This window comes from Panulirus ornatus, chromosome 8 (genome assembly GCF_036320965.1).
Source record: "Panulirus ornatus isolate Po-2019 chromosome 8, ASM3632096v1, whole genome shotgun sequence".
Lineage (NCBI taxonomy): Eukaryota > Metazoa > Arthropoda > Malacostraca > Decapoda > Palinuridae > Panulirus > Panulirus ornatus.
The window spans coordinates 45,822,679-45,837,985 of record NC_092231.1 but is presented as its reverse complement, the minus strand read 5'-3'; the positions used below and the strand labels follow the sequence as shown (position 1 = coordinate 45,837,985).

General features: G+C 38.6%; 1 protein-coding gene across 3 annotated transcripts in view; it reads left to right on the top strand.

Moving 5' to 3' along the window:
* Positions 1-9,783, top strand: part of LOC139749933 (uncharacterized) — a 49,272-nt gene extending 39,489 nt beyond the window's left edge. For all 3 annotated transcript variants that reach the window (XM_071664361.1, XM_071664359.1, XM_071664360.1), the window contains 3 exons: positions 5,028-5,082; positions 7,188-7,256; positions 8,022-9,783. In XM_071664361.1, the coding sequence (XP_071520462.1) occupies positions 5,028-5,082; positions 7,188-7,212 (80 nt within the window). In that variant the 3' untranslated portion in view covers positions 7,213-7,256; positions 8,022-9,783. The remainder of the gene's footprint in view (positions 1-5,027; positions 5,083-7,187; positions 7,257-8,021) is intronic.
* Positions 9,784-15,307: the final 5,524 nt, after the last annotated feature.

Sequence of the window (15,307 nt, the reverse complement as noted above, 5' to 3'; positions counted from 1 at the left end):
AGTAAAAGAAAGATATATATATATATATATATATATATATATATATATATATATATATATATATATATATATATATTTTTTTTTTTTTTTTTCATACTATTCGCCATTTCCCGCGATAGCGAGGTAGCGTTAAGAACAGAGGACTGGGCCTTTTTTGGAATATCCTCACCTGGCCCCCTCTGTTCCTTCTTTTGGAAAATTAAAAAAAAAAAAAGAGAGAGGGGAGGATTTCCAGCCCCCCGCTCCCTCCCCTTTTAGTCGCCTTCTACGACACGCAGGGAATACGTGGGATGTATTCTTAATCCCCTATCCCCAGGGATAAATATATATATATATATATATATATATATATATATATATATATATATATTTTTTTTTTTTTTTTTTTTTTTTTCCAAAAGAAGGAACAGAGAATTGGGCCAGGTGAGGGTACTCCCTCAAAGGCCCAGTCCTCTGTTCTTAACGCTACCTCGCTAATGCGGGAGATGGCGAATAGTTTGAAAGAAAAGATATATATATATATATATATATATATATATATATATATATATATATATATATATATATATATATACCGGGGTTGACGTGCTGTCAGTGGATTGAATCAAGGCATGTGAAGCGTCTGGGGTAAACCATGGAAAGCTGTGTAGGTATGTATATTTGCGTGTGTGGACGTATGTATATACATGTGTATGGGGGTGGGTTGGGCCATTTCTTTCGTCTGTTTCCTTACGCTACCTCACAAATGCGGGAGACAGCGACAAAGCAAAAAAAAAAAATATATATATATATATATATATATATATATATATATATATATATATATATATATATATATATATATATGAGGTGGAGGGAACAAGGAGAAGAGGGAGACCAAATTGGAGGTGGAAAGATGGAGTGAAAAAGATTTTGTGTGATCGGGGCCTGAACATGCAGGAGGGTGAAAGGAGGGCAAGGAATAGAGTGAATTGGAGCGATGTGGTATACTGGGGTTGACGTGCTGTCAGTGGATTGAATCAAGGCATGTGAAGCGTCTGGGGTAAACCATGGAAAGCTGTGTAGGTATGTATATTTGCGTGTGTGGGCGTATGTATATACATGTGTATGGGGGGGTTGGGCCATTTCTTTCGTCTGTTTCCTTGCGCTACCTCGCAAACGCGGGAGACAGCGACAAAGTATAATAATAAAAAAAAAATATATATATATATATATATTTTTTTTTTTTTTTTTTTTTTTTTGCTTTGTCGCTGTCTCCCGCGTTTGCGAGGTAGCGCAAGGAAACAGACGAAAGAAATGGCCCAACCCACCCCCATACACATGTATATACATACGTCCACACACGCAAAATATACATACCTACACAGCTTTCCATGGTTTACCCCAGATGCTTCACATGCCCCGCTTTAATCCACTGACAGCACGTCAACCCCGGTATACCACATCACTCCAATTCACTCTATTCCTTGCCCTCCTTTCACCCTCCTGCATGTTCGGGCCCCGATCACACAAAATCTTTTTCACTCCATCTTTCCACCTCCAATTTGGTCTCCCTCTTCTCCTCGTTCCCTCCACCTCCGACACATATATCCTCTTGGTCAATCTTTCCTCACTCATTCTCTCCATGTGCCCAAACCATTTCAAAACACCCTCTTCTGCTCTCTCAACCACGCTCTTTTTATTTCCACACATCTCTCTTACCCTTACGTTACTTACTCGATCAAACCACCTCACACCACACATTGTCCTCAAACATCTCATTTCCAGCACATCCATCCTCCTGCGCACAACTCTATCCATAGCCCACGCCTCGCAACCATACAACATTGTTGGAACCACTATTCCTTCAAACATACCCATTTTTGCTTTCTGAGATAATGTTCTCGACTTCCACACATTCTTCAAGGCTCCCAGAATTTTCGCCCCCTCCCCCACCCTATGATCCACTTCCGCTTCCATGGTTCCATCCGCTGCCAGATCCACTCCCAGATATCTAAAACACTTCACTTCCTCCAGTTTTTCTCCATTCAAACTCACCTCCCAATTGACTTGACCCTCAACCCTACTGTACCTAATAACCTTGCTCTTATTCACATTTACTCTTAACTTTCTTCTTTCACACACCTTACCAAACTCAGTCACCAGCTTCTGCAGTTTCTCACATGAATCAGCCACCAGCGCTGTATCATCAGCGAACAACAACTGACTCACTTCCCAAGCTCTCTCATCCCCAACAGACTTCATACTTGCCCCTCTTTCCAAAACTCTTGCATTCACCTCCCTAACAACCCCATCCATAAACAAATTAAACAACCATATATATATATATATATATATATATAGGTGAATTGGTAAGGGAAATTAAAGCAAAACTAGGGAAAATGGGTGCAGAGATGGATTATGGCAGTGAGGTATGGTGGCTAGTGACAAACCTGTTTGTGGATGATACTGTGTTGTTTGCTGAGAGTCAAGAAGAGTTACAGAAAGTTTTAAGTATGTTTTGTGATTTGTGTAAGCATAGTTGTTTGAAGGTAGATCTATGTATTTATCTATCTATATCTCTGAAACAGAGTGAAAGTATAGATTATGCAAAGCCCAGTAGAGTGAGAGAAGGTTTAGTAAACTGTGTTATAGATATAATTTTTCCTAGCGCTACCTCGCACACATGAGGGGGGAGGGGGTTGTTATTCCATGTGTGGCGAGGTGGCGATGGGAACAAATAAAGGCAGACTATGAATTACGTACATGTGTATATATGTATATGTCTGTGTGTGTATATATATGTATACATTGAGATGTATAGGTATGTATATTGTGCATGTGTGGACATGTATGTATATACATGTGTATGTGGGCGGGTTGGGCCATTCTTTCGTCTGTTTCCTTGCGCTACCTCGCTAACGCGGGAGACAGCGACAAAGCAAAATAAATAAATATAAATAAATAGATATAATGGGAGAAAGACTGGAAGAGGTGATTCAGTTAAAGTATTTGGGAGCTCTCTTAGGTAAGTATGGTGATATTGAAGAAGAGATAAGGGAAAGAACAGTACAAGGTAGAAGAATCACTGGGTCCCTTGATTGAATCATGAAGGGTAGAGGTGTAAGTATGCAGTGGAACAAGTGCCCATCTCTTCCCCTGGCTCACTTGTGCATCTCAAAGAAAAATCTAACAGTGTCAGGACCTTGCTAGATGCCTTGAAATATGATGAGTACAGCTGGGAGGTCATTGGAGACTTTCTTGCTATCTTTACCTTTGGGACAGCAGGGACGCTGTGGCAGACTACCACAGGCTAGAGTGGCCACAGCGGACCGAATTCTCTGTGTGAACAAAGTCAAGTGGGAACCACTGATGGACCCCGGAAGGTGCACATGAAATTATGACGTAAAACAATTTGTCACAGCTCTAGGTAAGGAGTCTACAGCCTTCAGGTACCTTCAAGACTTCTCCCCAAAGCTGTCTGAGGCAAAGGTCAAAGCTGATCTTTCGTCAGACCACAGATAAAAATCTTGGAGTGCAAGGAATTCCCTAAGAAGCTCACTAGGAAGGAGAAAGCAGCTTGGTACAGCTTTTTCGCAGTGGATCGGGGCTTCTTGGGCAGTTACAAGGCTGAAAACTACATGGAGCTGGTTAAGACTGTGGTGAAGAATTATGGCTAAATGGGCTGCAAGATGTCCCTCAAAAGTCCATATCCTTGACTCTCATCTTGATAAATTCAAGAACATAGGAACTTATCCGGAGGAGCAAGGCAATTGCTTCCACCAGGATATACTGGTCTTTGAACACCACTACCAAGGAGCATATAAGAAGGACATGATAGATTATATTTGGGGTCTGATTCGTGAAAGTGATTTACAGCACAATTGTAAATCTCGAAAAATTATTCTCTTCTAAACCTTTTGTGATCAGTTGTATAACATTAGTGTAAATACACGTTAATATTGATTCATATGTGTTGTTTTTCTGACTTTATGTGAATGATAATATGCACATTTGCCAGTTGTTCAATTGGAAATAGGTAAATTTCAAAATATCACTGTCCTGGTCACAAAAGCTAAGTTTAAAGAGAATGATAGCCTTTTTCTCTACTTTTTATGCATAAGCAAGTAGGAAATAACACTCACCACCCAAAAAACAAAAATTGCGTTTGTGTAATTTGGACTTCTATAACATTGCTGAATGAAAAAGCAGTAATTTGATTAAATTCAACTGTGCAGACGTACAATCTCTACCTATGTCTTTTTCTAGATCTCATACATTTCATGCTACTCAATTTTCAAACTCCACTCTTCATCCCTGCAGTATTGTACACATGTTGGTGCTTAATTGTACCCACCGCTCTATTTTGGAAGGGCAACTCAGTAAACATTGTAAAATTTGTTTTTTGAAAAAAGGAGGATTGTATATATATTGCATTTATTTTTCATATGAGAAGTTATGCCAGATGTAGAAGGGGCTATTTATCTCAGTGTAGAGCACTGCTTATATATTTAGGTTTTCTTATGTTCTGCCTCTCATTTATCGAGAGAGAAGTGTGATAGTAACTGAAGTATGTTTCATATACCTGACAAGAATGTGCTGAGGTGATTGCAACATAAAAAAAAAGGCTGAAAAAAGAGAGACCTACTAAAAGGGTATGTGTATCAGAAGTGGAGAAAGCAAAGGGAAGGAGAAAACAAAATAAGAGATGGAAAGATGGAGTGAAAGTGGCTTTGAGGTATAAGGGCTTGAACATTCGGGAAGGTGATAGGTATGCATGGGATAGAATGAATTAGAGTATGACACGTGCAGCTTCGTGTCATTGGGCTGAACCAGGGCATTTTTAGCAGTCAGGGGAAACCACAGAAAGGTGTGTACATGAGAGGTAGAGCAGATGAAATCACTGTTTGTTTTTGTTGCTGCCTTGTTATTGAGAAAGATAAGAAATAAGTATGAAAAATAGATTATTCAGTGAAGGGTGCCATCTGTAGTGATTTATATGAACAGGAAAGTTTGTGCCTTTTATTCTAATCTAACTTCCTCCACAGCTCGAGAGGCTCAAGGAACATCATCCACACTCATTGACTGGATATTGGGCAAGAGGTAAGTCTTATGAAACCAATTTGAACAATAATTGTCCTTCTCTTCTTATGATATGAAAACATTAGTTTACCTTAGTTAGGATAGCCATAGAGAAATTTCCTGTTCCCACATCCAGTTGAAAACTGCTACTTTTGTATTAGATGAGCAGTTTAGAAGGCTCTGACATTTATGCTTTCCTTTGACACCATTTCCAGTGATGCAATTGATCTAGAAATATCAGGCTAGTACATCAGTGATTGCAGCAGATAGCTAACAAGCAAGGAATCCAATCTAAACTAATCTAGTAATTTTGGGAAAACTTTGGATTTTCTGGAGGATGTCACTCCATAGTATGTTTGAGGAAAGGAACCTGGATGTTCTGACTCTGAGTGAAACAAAGCTCAAGGCTAAAGGGGAAGAATGGTGTGGAAAAGTCTTGGGAGTAAAGTCAGGGGTTGGTGAGAGGACAAGTAAGGAAGTAGAACTACTGCTGAAGCAGGAGTTGTGAGAGTGTTTGATAGAGTGTAAAGAAGTAATTTCTAGGTTGACGTGGGTAAAAATGAAAGTGAATGGCTTATGCCCCTGGTCATGAGAAGAAAGATCATGAGAGGTAGGTATTTTGGGAGCTGATGAGCGATGATTCAAGAGATAGGTATTAGTGATAGGTGATTTAGATGGGAAGGTGAGTAATGTGGCAGTTGTGGGTATAATAAGGAGTAATGGGATATTTAGTGTTATGAATAGAAATAGTGAGCAGCTTGTGGGATTGTGTGCTGAAAAAAGACTGATGATTGGGAATACCTTGTTTAAAAAGAGGGACATATACAAGTATACGTACGTGAGCTAGAGAGATGGTGAGCAGGCATTACTGGTTTATACATTAATTGATAGGCATGTGAAAGAGAGACTTTTGGATGTAAGTGTGCTGAGAGGGGTAGCTGGTAGAATGGCCAATCACTGTCTTTTGGAGGCAAGGGTGAAGATTTGTAGAGGTTTTTGAAAAAGAGGAAGAAATGTCGATGAGAACTTAGTGGTGAGAGTATGTGAGTTTAGAAAAAAGACGTGTTAAGAAATACCTGGAGAGATTAAGTGTGGAGTGGCAAAAGGTGGGAGTGAATGGAGCAAGGGTTGTGGGTGAGAAATGGTAGGTATTTAGGGAAACAGTGCTGACATGTGCAAGAGATGCATGCATCATGCATAAGGTGGGTGTTGGGCAAATTAGAAAGGGTAGTGAGTGGTGGAAAGAACATCAAAGAAGATAAACACTTTGAATAAAAGTAGAAAATTCAGCAGATTATCTTGGTCAGACAGTTACAGTTCACAGTAATTATGGATTATCAGAGCATAGAGTGGTGGGTAGGAAAGTCAGCAGGACTGCTTCCATTTACCTACTTTTATTTATATAGAGACCTCAAAAGTGGAGTGAAAGTTAATGTAGTCATATTTGTATATGGCAAGACAATTCTCAATAGCACAGTTTGTTTTCAGTGAATGATGGATAGTTTAGTTAGGAGAGCAAGTGTTTTAACAGTGAGAGCACATGTGCCCAAAGTGAAAGCAATCAGAATTGCAAGGAAAGAACAATGAGTAATTTCATCTTGCAGTGGAGATTGTAATACAGAAGTAGAGATTAAAGTTGCTTTGGGCAAATCAGAGAGAAGGCTGCTCATAGGTAAACTTGATCTGAAGCTGAAGAAATGGGTAGTATTGAGCTTGATAAGGAACACAGTAGTTTTATGATACAGAATCATGGACCTTAGAATCAAAAGGCAAGAAAGCTTTGAGATAAGTGCCTGGAGAGGAATGTTGAAAATAAGTAATAGAGATATTTTATGTAAGGTAAGAGAGGAAGTGGTTTGCTCTAGGTGATCTTGACTTATGTATCTTTTGTTTCATATCCATATATCAGCATTGGGACAGGTATTCCTTCATGATTCTCCTAGTGGTTCTCATATATCTGTTATTCTCTTCCTCTAGTTCACACTTTTCCATGACTCAGCCTTTTTAATTCTGTGGCAGTACCATAATGCTTGGCATAAGATCATTCTATAATTGCATATGCCTTTTTTTTGTTAAAACTGAAAGGTAGACCTTTTCTTTTTTGAATATTAGTTTTTCTTTTACAGCACACCTCGAGTGTTACATGTGTGATTCAAGACTTCATTGGCTTCCTGCATTGTGCTCCCTTCTCTCATGTAAGTTATTTTGAGTATGCAAATTTATTTCTGTTTTTGAAGCTCCCCCTGAAGTGAGTTTCATTTCATTTGATTTCTCTAATTGGGGACTTTGAGTATTTTTTAATTATTACTGCTCCTCCTTCCTTTTACTTTACCCCATACAGCTATGTGTATTTTGGGATAATGCAAGTTCTTCAGAAAGAAATTTTCCTTTGAGTTGAAATAACTTCTTTATCACTCTCCTTCTGTCATAGCTTTATATGTTTTGCTCTGACCTGACTCAGAACCCTCTAGGGCAGCTAGTTGGTTATCATTGGTTAGTATAATGTCACTCTGGATGGTTTAATCTGTTGATGGATAGAGTTATGAGGGAAGTAACTGTAAGGGTCTTGGAGAGAAGGGAGATAAGTCAGTAGCTGTTTGCCAGTGACATGGCCCTGTTGGCAGACTTGAGTAAGAAATTGCAGAAGCTGGTGTGTTGGTTTGGGAGAGTGTGTGAAAGGAAGCTGAGTGTTGATATAGATAAAAGTAAAGTTATAAGGTGGAGCAAAGGGGAGAGATAGGTTGGTTTAAGTGTGTGTTTGATGAACCTAGGTGAAATGACATGTTTTAGATACCCAGGAGTAGACATGACCGTGGAAAACTAGGGGATTTGATTTTGTTTTGACTGTCTCCTGCCTTTTCACATTGATATAAGACTCTCATCACTATACGAAATAATGTCTATTATGAACTCAGTTGTCTTTGTCAAATGAATTTAGAAAACTTTGGCTTTTCTTTCAGGGTTAGCATATGGAAAACAAACTGGTACCATGCAGAAGATCGAAAATTTTTCTTTCAACTGTAGGTTTTTACAAGCATTACTTTATGTTCTTATGTGCTGTTTTGAAGATGACTACACTAGTACCTCAGATGTGCGATATGCAGTACCCATTTGGTATTCATCTGCAGTTTATATGGTCTGCATGTAAAGCATTTAAAGAAATGGAGATGATATAGTAACCCAAAATGTAATTGCATTATTTCATTGGGCCCCTCCAACAAATTTTTGTGTGGGTATGTCTTTAGAAGTCACATACATACCTAGACATAGATATTTTTATTTCATGAAGATATGATTCCTTACAAGATTTGCAACCTGTAGCCCAATGTTACCGTAGTCAATTTTACTTGTAGTTGTATATTTTTCTGTAAACATTTTGTGATACATTTTGTTGATTTTCACTTTGTCGGTGTGCTGTAATGTGTTGATATAATAATGCTGCTGAACATTTAACAGGGCACTGAATTTGAAGGAATTCTGAAAGTATTCAGATCAGTCTTAGGTTTTATTAGTGGGTCTATAAGGAAAATATATATATCATTCCATCATATTCTTTAAATGCCATTTACTGCTTTCGGTGCCCTATTCCCAAGTCTTAGCCTTCTCATAATTCCACACAAAGTTGGAGCACAAAAGTAAGGCCAATAATATTCTGATAATTTTAAGTAAATGAAGTAATTTAATGTAATGGACCCTCAATTTTTATAGTTTGCAGTTAAGAACCAGTTTACTTCAAAATCTTTAGTTTTTCATGTATGTATAATTGCACTCAAAACTTTTAAGATTTTGTCAGTTACAGATTTGAGAGGGTGAGGAATGCAAAGTAGGATGTAGTTTAAAGAGATGGAATGCTAGAGGGGATGATATGAAATTATGTAAAATTGGCAAAGTAGTTCAATAGTATAGGTTGGGTAAAGGTGATGGTAAGAAACATAATATTCTGACCAAATTTTTACTAGCTAATATTAATGAAAACAATGTATATTTAAGTAGTGGAAAATTTATGCCCATTTTGTATGCTAAATTTTGGTGTAAATGGTCCCCAGCACAAAGAGGAAATATATGTAAAAGATAAAGGAGGGATATTTACCCCAGTTAGATTGAAGTTTGCATTGTAATAAAAATTTTAGTTCTTTTGTATGGTTTAGAGTATCTTTTATTTCAGATTTTATGTTTTTTTGTCTTTACTCAAGAACCAAGCTCCCTTCAAAACTTTTGTGTAAGTAGTTTCTTGCTGATATACCCTGAGCTTTATTGTTTAACTTGTCTTAAATTTTAGTTTGGATTACTTCCATGCCCATCAATATTTTTCATGATTTTTAGTACCTCAATCTATATACATTAAAGCCTATCAGTCCTTTTATTATTATGGTCATCTTTTTCTTTTTATAATGTAGTTTTTCGTGGATTTTAGCTCACACGTACATACATTAAAGCTTCTGGAATATTAATCAAGAAACTACTACTGTAAAAGAAATTCATATATAGATTTGGGGAAAGCATTAGAAGAATTTCCTCTGATTTGGAGATATGCTAACACATTGTATACTATAATAACATTGATATGGTAAGTATTATTTAAAAATATGTAAATTGTTTGATTTATGAACAGAATGAATGTGCTGAGCTGTTGTTAGAGAGATATGTTTATACTGAAGATTGTACAGTAGGTGAATATAAAAAAATATTTGTATTGTGAATATTTAATAAATAAATACAGTATGATAGTTTTTCAGACCTTATGTATCTTTGACACTTGTTCCTTCTTGGAATTCTCTTAAAGTGGTGGCTGCAGCAATAGTCTCCAATGCTAGTTCTTAGCCATTATGCCTCACCTTATCTGGCAGAGGACAGCTTTAGCATGTTTGCAGAGGCTACTACTAATGTTTCTTTCCACAATTACTACCTAATGCTGCTGCCTAAATGCTCCTACTTACTACAACTGTCTTGCTCCTATCATTTTGCCAAAAGGCAGGGCTAGCACACACTGCTCACCACAGGAAAATCTAGAATTACAAGGAATGAGCTGTGTGAGTTAAGTGTAATAGAGATTGTATGTTTGTGGTCAGAATGCAAGTAGTCCACATGTGGGAGAGGCAGAAAAAGGTAGCTACCTGGGTCAGAGGAGTGTAAATAGACAACCACCAAAGTGCTAGCTCACTAACGCAGCCATCGTAACAGTCTCCCTTCCCCGAGGAGTACTGGTAATATACTTCCCAGGTCAGTGGGTGTGGGTTCCTACCAGCTACTACCTACCTACAACCTACAATACTATTAACCAAATATAATGGTTATCTTTGTGTAAACTGAAACACCACAGAAACTGAGGTGATGTATAAAGAGCATTTTACTTTTTTTCTGTCATTATCTCCGACTCCAATTCCCTCTGGGAACTCCCATCAAGGGGATAGCCATTGCAAAAGTTTCTCCACTTAACCCTGTCTTTACATGCCTCCACACATTGTAAACCCATTGCTCTCTCACCAGTACTCCACACTATTTCCCCATGTCACAGGTAGTGATCCTTTCATACCAACCCCTTGTAAACTTCCCATCTTGCATTCTTTCCACATTCCCCCTCCCCCAAAGTTTTACATTCATACCACTCTACAATTCATTGCATTTGCATTCCCTGCCATACCAAATTTCTCATCCACCCCTTCATACTTTTATTTTATTCTTGGCCTCAATTAATCATCCTATGTTCATGTTTCAGCCACTTTGGTCAGGAAGACTGTGCTGTCCCTTAATCCATTCTTTACTTCCATACTTGAACCCCTTCCTTCATTATTCTATCACCAAACTTGCCCAAGATAGCTCCCAAATACTTAAATTCTCTCACTTCCAGTCTTTCTCTCTGCATATCTAAAACACAGTGTAGGACACTTTCTTCTCTTACTCTATAGGATTCTGCAAAACTTATACTTTTTTTTTCCTTTCAGATAGTATAACTTTACTTTTAATCACATTTACCTTCAATCATCCAAAATTGCACACATCATATGACACACACCTTCTGCAACTTTGCTCTCAGCAAACAACACATTATCCACAAACATGCATTGTCATTTGCCACCATGCCTCTCCACCTCTTTTTCTTTCATCTCTCTTACCACTCCATCCATATATATGTTTAAAAGCCAAAATGACATCATACAGTCCTTCCCCACACCCACAGGTATACTGAAACTCTAGCTCAATTCTCCATCCGCTTTTACATGCATTTACTCCTCTAAAGAAGGCTTTCATACCATCCAACAGCTGTTCTCCTACCCCATATATCCTTAACATACTGCATAAAGCATTCATTGACTCTGCCATACACTTTCTCCAGACCCATAAGAACTAATTCATCTTTTCATTTTTCATTAGGTGCTTTTCCACAGTCATTCTCTCTTGTAAAAATCTGATCCACACGTCCCTCACCTTTTCTAAAACCTCCTTTGCATTCAGTCACTTCCATCTCTCTATCAACGAACACTCTTGCATACACTTTTCCTTGTATGCTTAAAAGACTTATTCCTCTATAATTGCTACTTGCATCCTTAGCACCTTTCTCTTTGAATAAAAGAACAATAATAATTCCCCCCCAGTCCTCAGGCACAACATTCTGCTTCCAAACTGAATTACATATCAAATGCATCCACTGTATCACATTCCATACTTCAATATTCCAGCTGTATCACATCCATTTAAGGTGCCTTTCCTGCCTTCGACCTCATTATCACTCTTTTTACCTCTTTCTTGCTATAGGCCCCTACACTTGTTTCCTTTTCCTTTCATCCTCCATACACAAGTATGTAACAACTGCAGCCTCACTTTCTGTCACATTCATTAGTTCTATGAGATACTTTTTCCATTTTCCTTTCACTTCCTCCTTTTGATTCAGAAACTCTCCTTCCTATTTCTCACATATACATTTCCACTTTTAACCCCTCTTTCCTTTATCACCTCCTTCCAGTACAAATTCTTATATTCCTAAAACTTTTCACTCAACTTCTTTCAAAATCTTCATCTACTTTTTCTTTGCTTTCCTCTATCACCTCTTAACAGTCCACTTACATGTCTTATATTCTTCCCTCCTTTGCTGAACTTCCACTGGTACATTCCTTTCAAGCTAACTACCATATGGTTTTTCCTTCTATTCCATAGCATTTCCACTTAGATTCTTACTTCTCACAACCTTGTACCCAACTACTAACTCTACAACCATTAACATTTTTTATACATTTTGAACTCCGTACATTGACTCCACTTTCATCTAAACATTCTGTCACCCTTCTATCATACTTCTCTTTGCATTCTTTCTGATTCTTCTCCCTTGTGAACAGTTTTAGCTATCCACTTCTCCCTAATTCTCACCTCCACAAGAACTGTAAAATGGTTATAACCTCTAGAGAATCCTCTCAAAACTTTAGCATCCAGCACAACCTTTCTCAACCTTTCATCCATTGCCACATAATCAATCAGACCTTTTTGTTCTCCTCCTCTTTCATTTCTCATCTATATTTTTACTTATTTCAAGAAATATATACTTTGCATTCACATCCAATGATCTTTCCTTTGCATGCCTATCAATTAGTACGTAATTTGATAACGCTATGATCCCATTACTTTTACTATCTAAGCTCTTTTGCCTATGGACAATTTATGCATAACAATATCTTTTCTGATCTTTCTTCTCTATTGCATCCAGTAGCACATATGTTCCAACTTTGCAGATTTTACAGAATCTTCTATAAAAGTTGCCCATCCTTGGTTACATACTGCATTTCCTAGTTCATGTTCTCTAAGAACTTGTTCAGCTCTGATTACATCTACAGTATTTGAGGACTGTTTTCTCATGATCAGTGACCTCTGTAACCACAATCATAATGTGATCATACTTTTCGGGGGGGGAGTGGATTGTCATTTCATGTGTGGCGGGTTGGCGACGGGAATGAATAAAGGCAGCAAGTATGAATTATGTACATGTGTATATATGTATATGTCTGTGTATGTATATCTATGTATACATTGAAATGTATAGGTATGTATATGTGTGTGTGTGGACGTGTATGTGGGTGGGTTGGGCCATTCTTTCGTCTGTTTCCTTGCGCTACCTCACTAACGCGGGAGACAGCTACAAGGTATAATGAATAATAAATGAATACTTTTCCAATTGGTGAATCATACTTGATATGTTCAGTTTCCATAATATATGTAAAAACAAGGTATAGCATTGATAGTGGTCAAGCCACTCCGACTCTTGTATGCTTAATGACATGGTAATACAGGAAATTTTCCTGTATAATTAAAAAACTTGTCTCCAGGACTTTCTGTTGCTTTGAGAATCTAAATTTTCAGCAACTTTTTTTGTAAATGAAATCCACTGTCTGGATCTCTCACCTGTGCAGTTCATCAGAAACCACCCTCACCGAGTGAAAAAAATACTCGACATATGGTCGTATCATACATTATTGAAAAAAATATCCCCAAATTAGTATACTTACCTCAGTGTTGGTGTAGGAGGGTGTCAAATGGATGGGGAGAGACTGGGTTTTTTCCAGGCTTGATTTCACAGTACACATACTTTACATATCACTTCATATTTTTTTACCTACACATGTGTTCTTTATATGTACTTATGTATTTCAGGTTATTAGGTACAGTAGGGTTGAGGGTCAAGTCAATTGGGAGGTGAGTTTGAATGGAGAAAAACTGGAGGAAGTGAAGTGTTTTAGATATCTGGGAGTGGATCTGGCAGCGGATGGAACCATGGAAGCGGAAGTGGATCATAGGGTGGGGGAGGGGGCGAAAATTCTGGGAGCCTTGAAGAATGTGTGGAAGTCGAGAACATTATCTCGGAAAGCAAAAATGGGTATGTTTGAAGGAATAGTGGTTCCAACAATGTTGTATGGTTGCGAGGCGTGGGCTATGGATAGAGTTGTGCGCAGGAGGATGGATGTGCTGGAAATGAGATGTTTGAGGACAATATGTGGTGTGAGGTGGTTTGATCGAGTAAGTAACGTAAGGGTAAGAGAGATGTGTGGAAATAAAAAGAGCGAGAGAGCAGAAGAGGGTGTTTTGAAATGGTTCGGGCACATGGAGAGAATGAGTGAGGAAAGATTGACCAAGAGAATATATGTGTCGGAGGTGGAGGGAACGAGGAGAAGAGGGAGACCAAATTGGAGGTGGAAAGATGGAGTGAAAAAGATTTTGTGTGATCGGGGCCTGAACATGCAGGAGGGTGAAAGGAGGGCAAGGAATAGAGTGATTTGGAGCGATGTGGTATACCGGGGTTGACGTGCTGGCAGTGGATTGAATCAAGGCATGTGAAGCGTCTGGGGTAAACCATGTGCCCAAACCATTTCAAAACACCCTCTTCTGCTCTCTCAACCACGCTCTTTTTATTTCCACACATCTCTCTTACCCTTACGTTACTTACTCGATCAAACCACCTCACACCACACATTGTCCTCAAACATCTCATTTCCAGCACATCCATCCTCCTGCGCACAACTCTATCCATAGCCCACGCCTCGCAACCATACAACATTGTTGGAACCACTATTCCTTCAAACATACCCATTTTTGCTTTCCGAGATAATGTTCTCGACTTCCACACATTTTTCAAGGCTCCCAAAATTTTCGCCCCCTCCCCCACCCTATGATCCACTTCCGCTTCCATGGTTCCATCCGCTGACAGATCCACTCCCAGATATCTAAAACACTTCACTTCCTCCAGTTTTTCTCCATTCAAACTCACCTCCCAATTGACTTGACCCTCAACCCTACTGTACCTAATAACCTTGCTCTTATTCACATTTACTCTTAACTTTCTTCTTCCACACACTTTACCAAACTCAGTCACCAGCTTCTGCAGTTTCTCACATGAATCAGCCACCAGCGCTGTATCATCAGCGAACAGCAACTGACTCACTTCCCAAGCTCTCTCATCCCCAACAGACTTCATACTTGCCCCTCTTTCCAGGACTCTTGCATTCACCTCCCTAACAACCCCATCCATAAACAAATTAAACAACCATGGAGACATCACACACCCCTGCCGCAAACCTACATTCACTGAGAACCAATCACTTTCCTCTCTTCCTACACGTACACATGCCTTACATCCTCGATAAAAACTTTTCACTGCTTCTAACAACTTGCCTCCCACACCATATATTCTTAATACCTTCCACAGAGCATCTCTATCAACTCTATCATATGCCTTCTCCAGATCCATAAATGCTACATACAAATC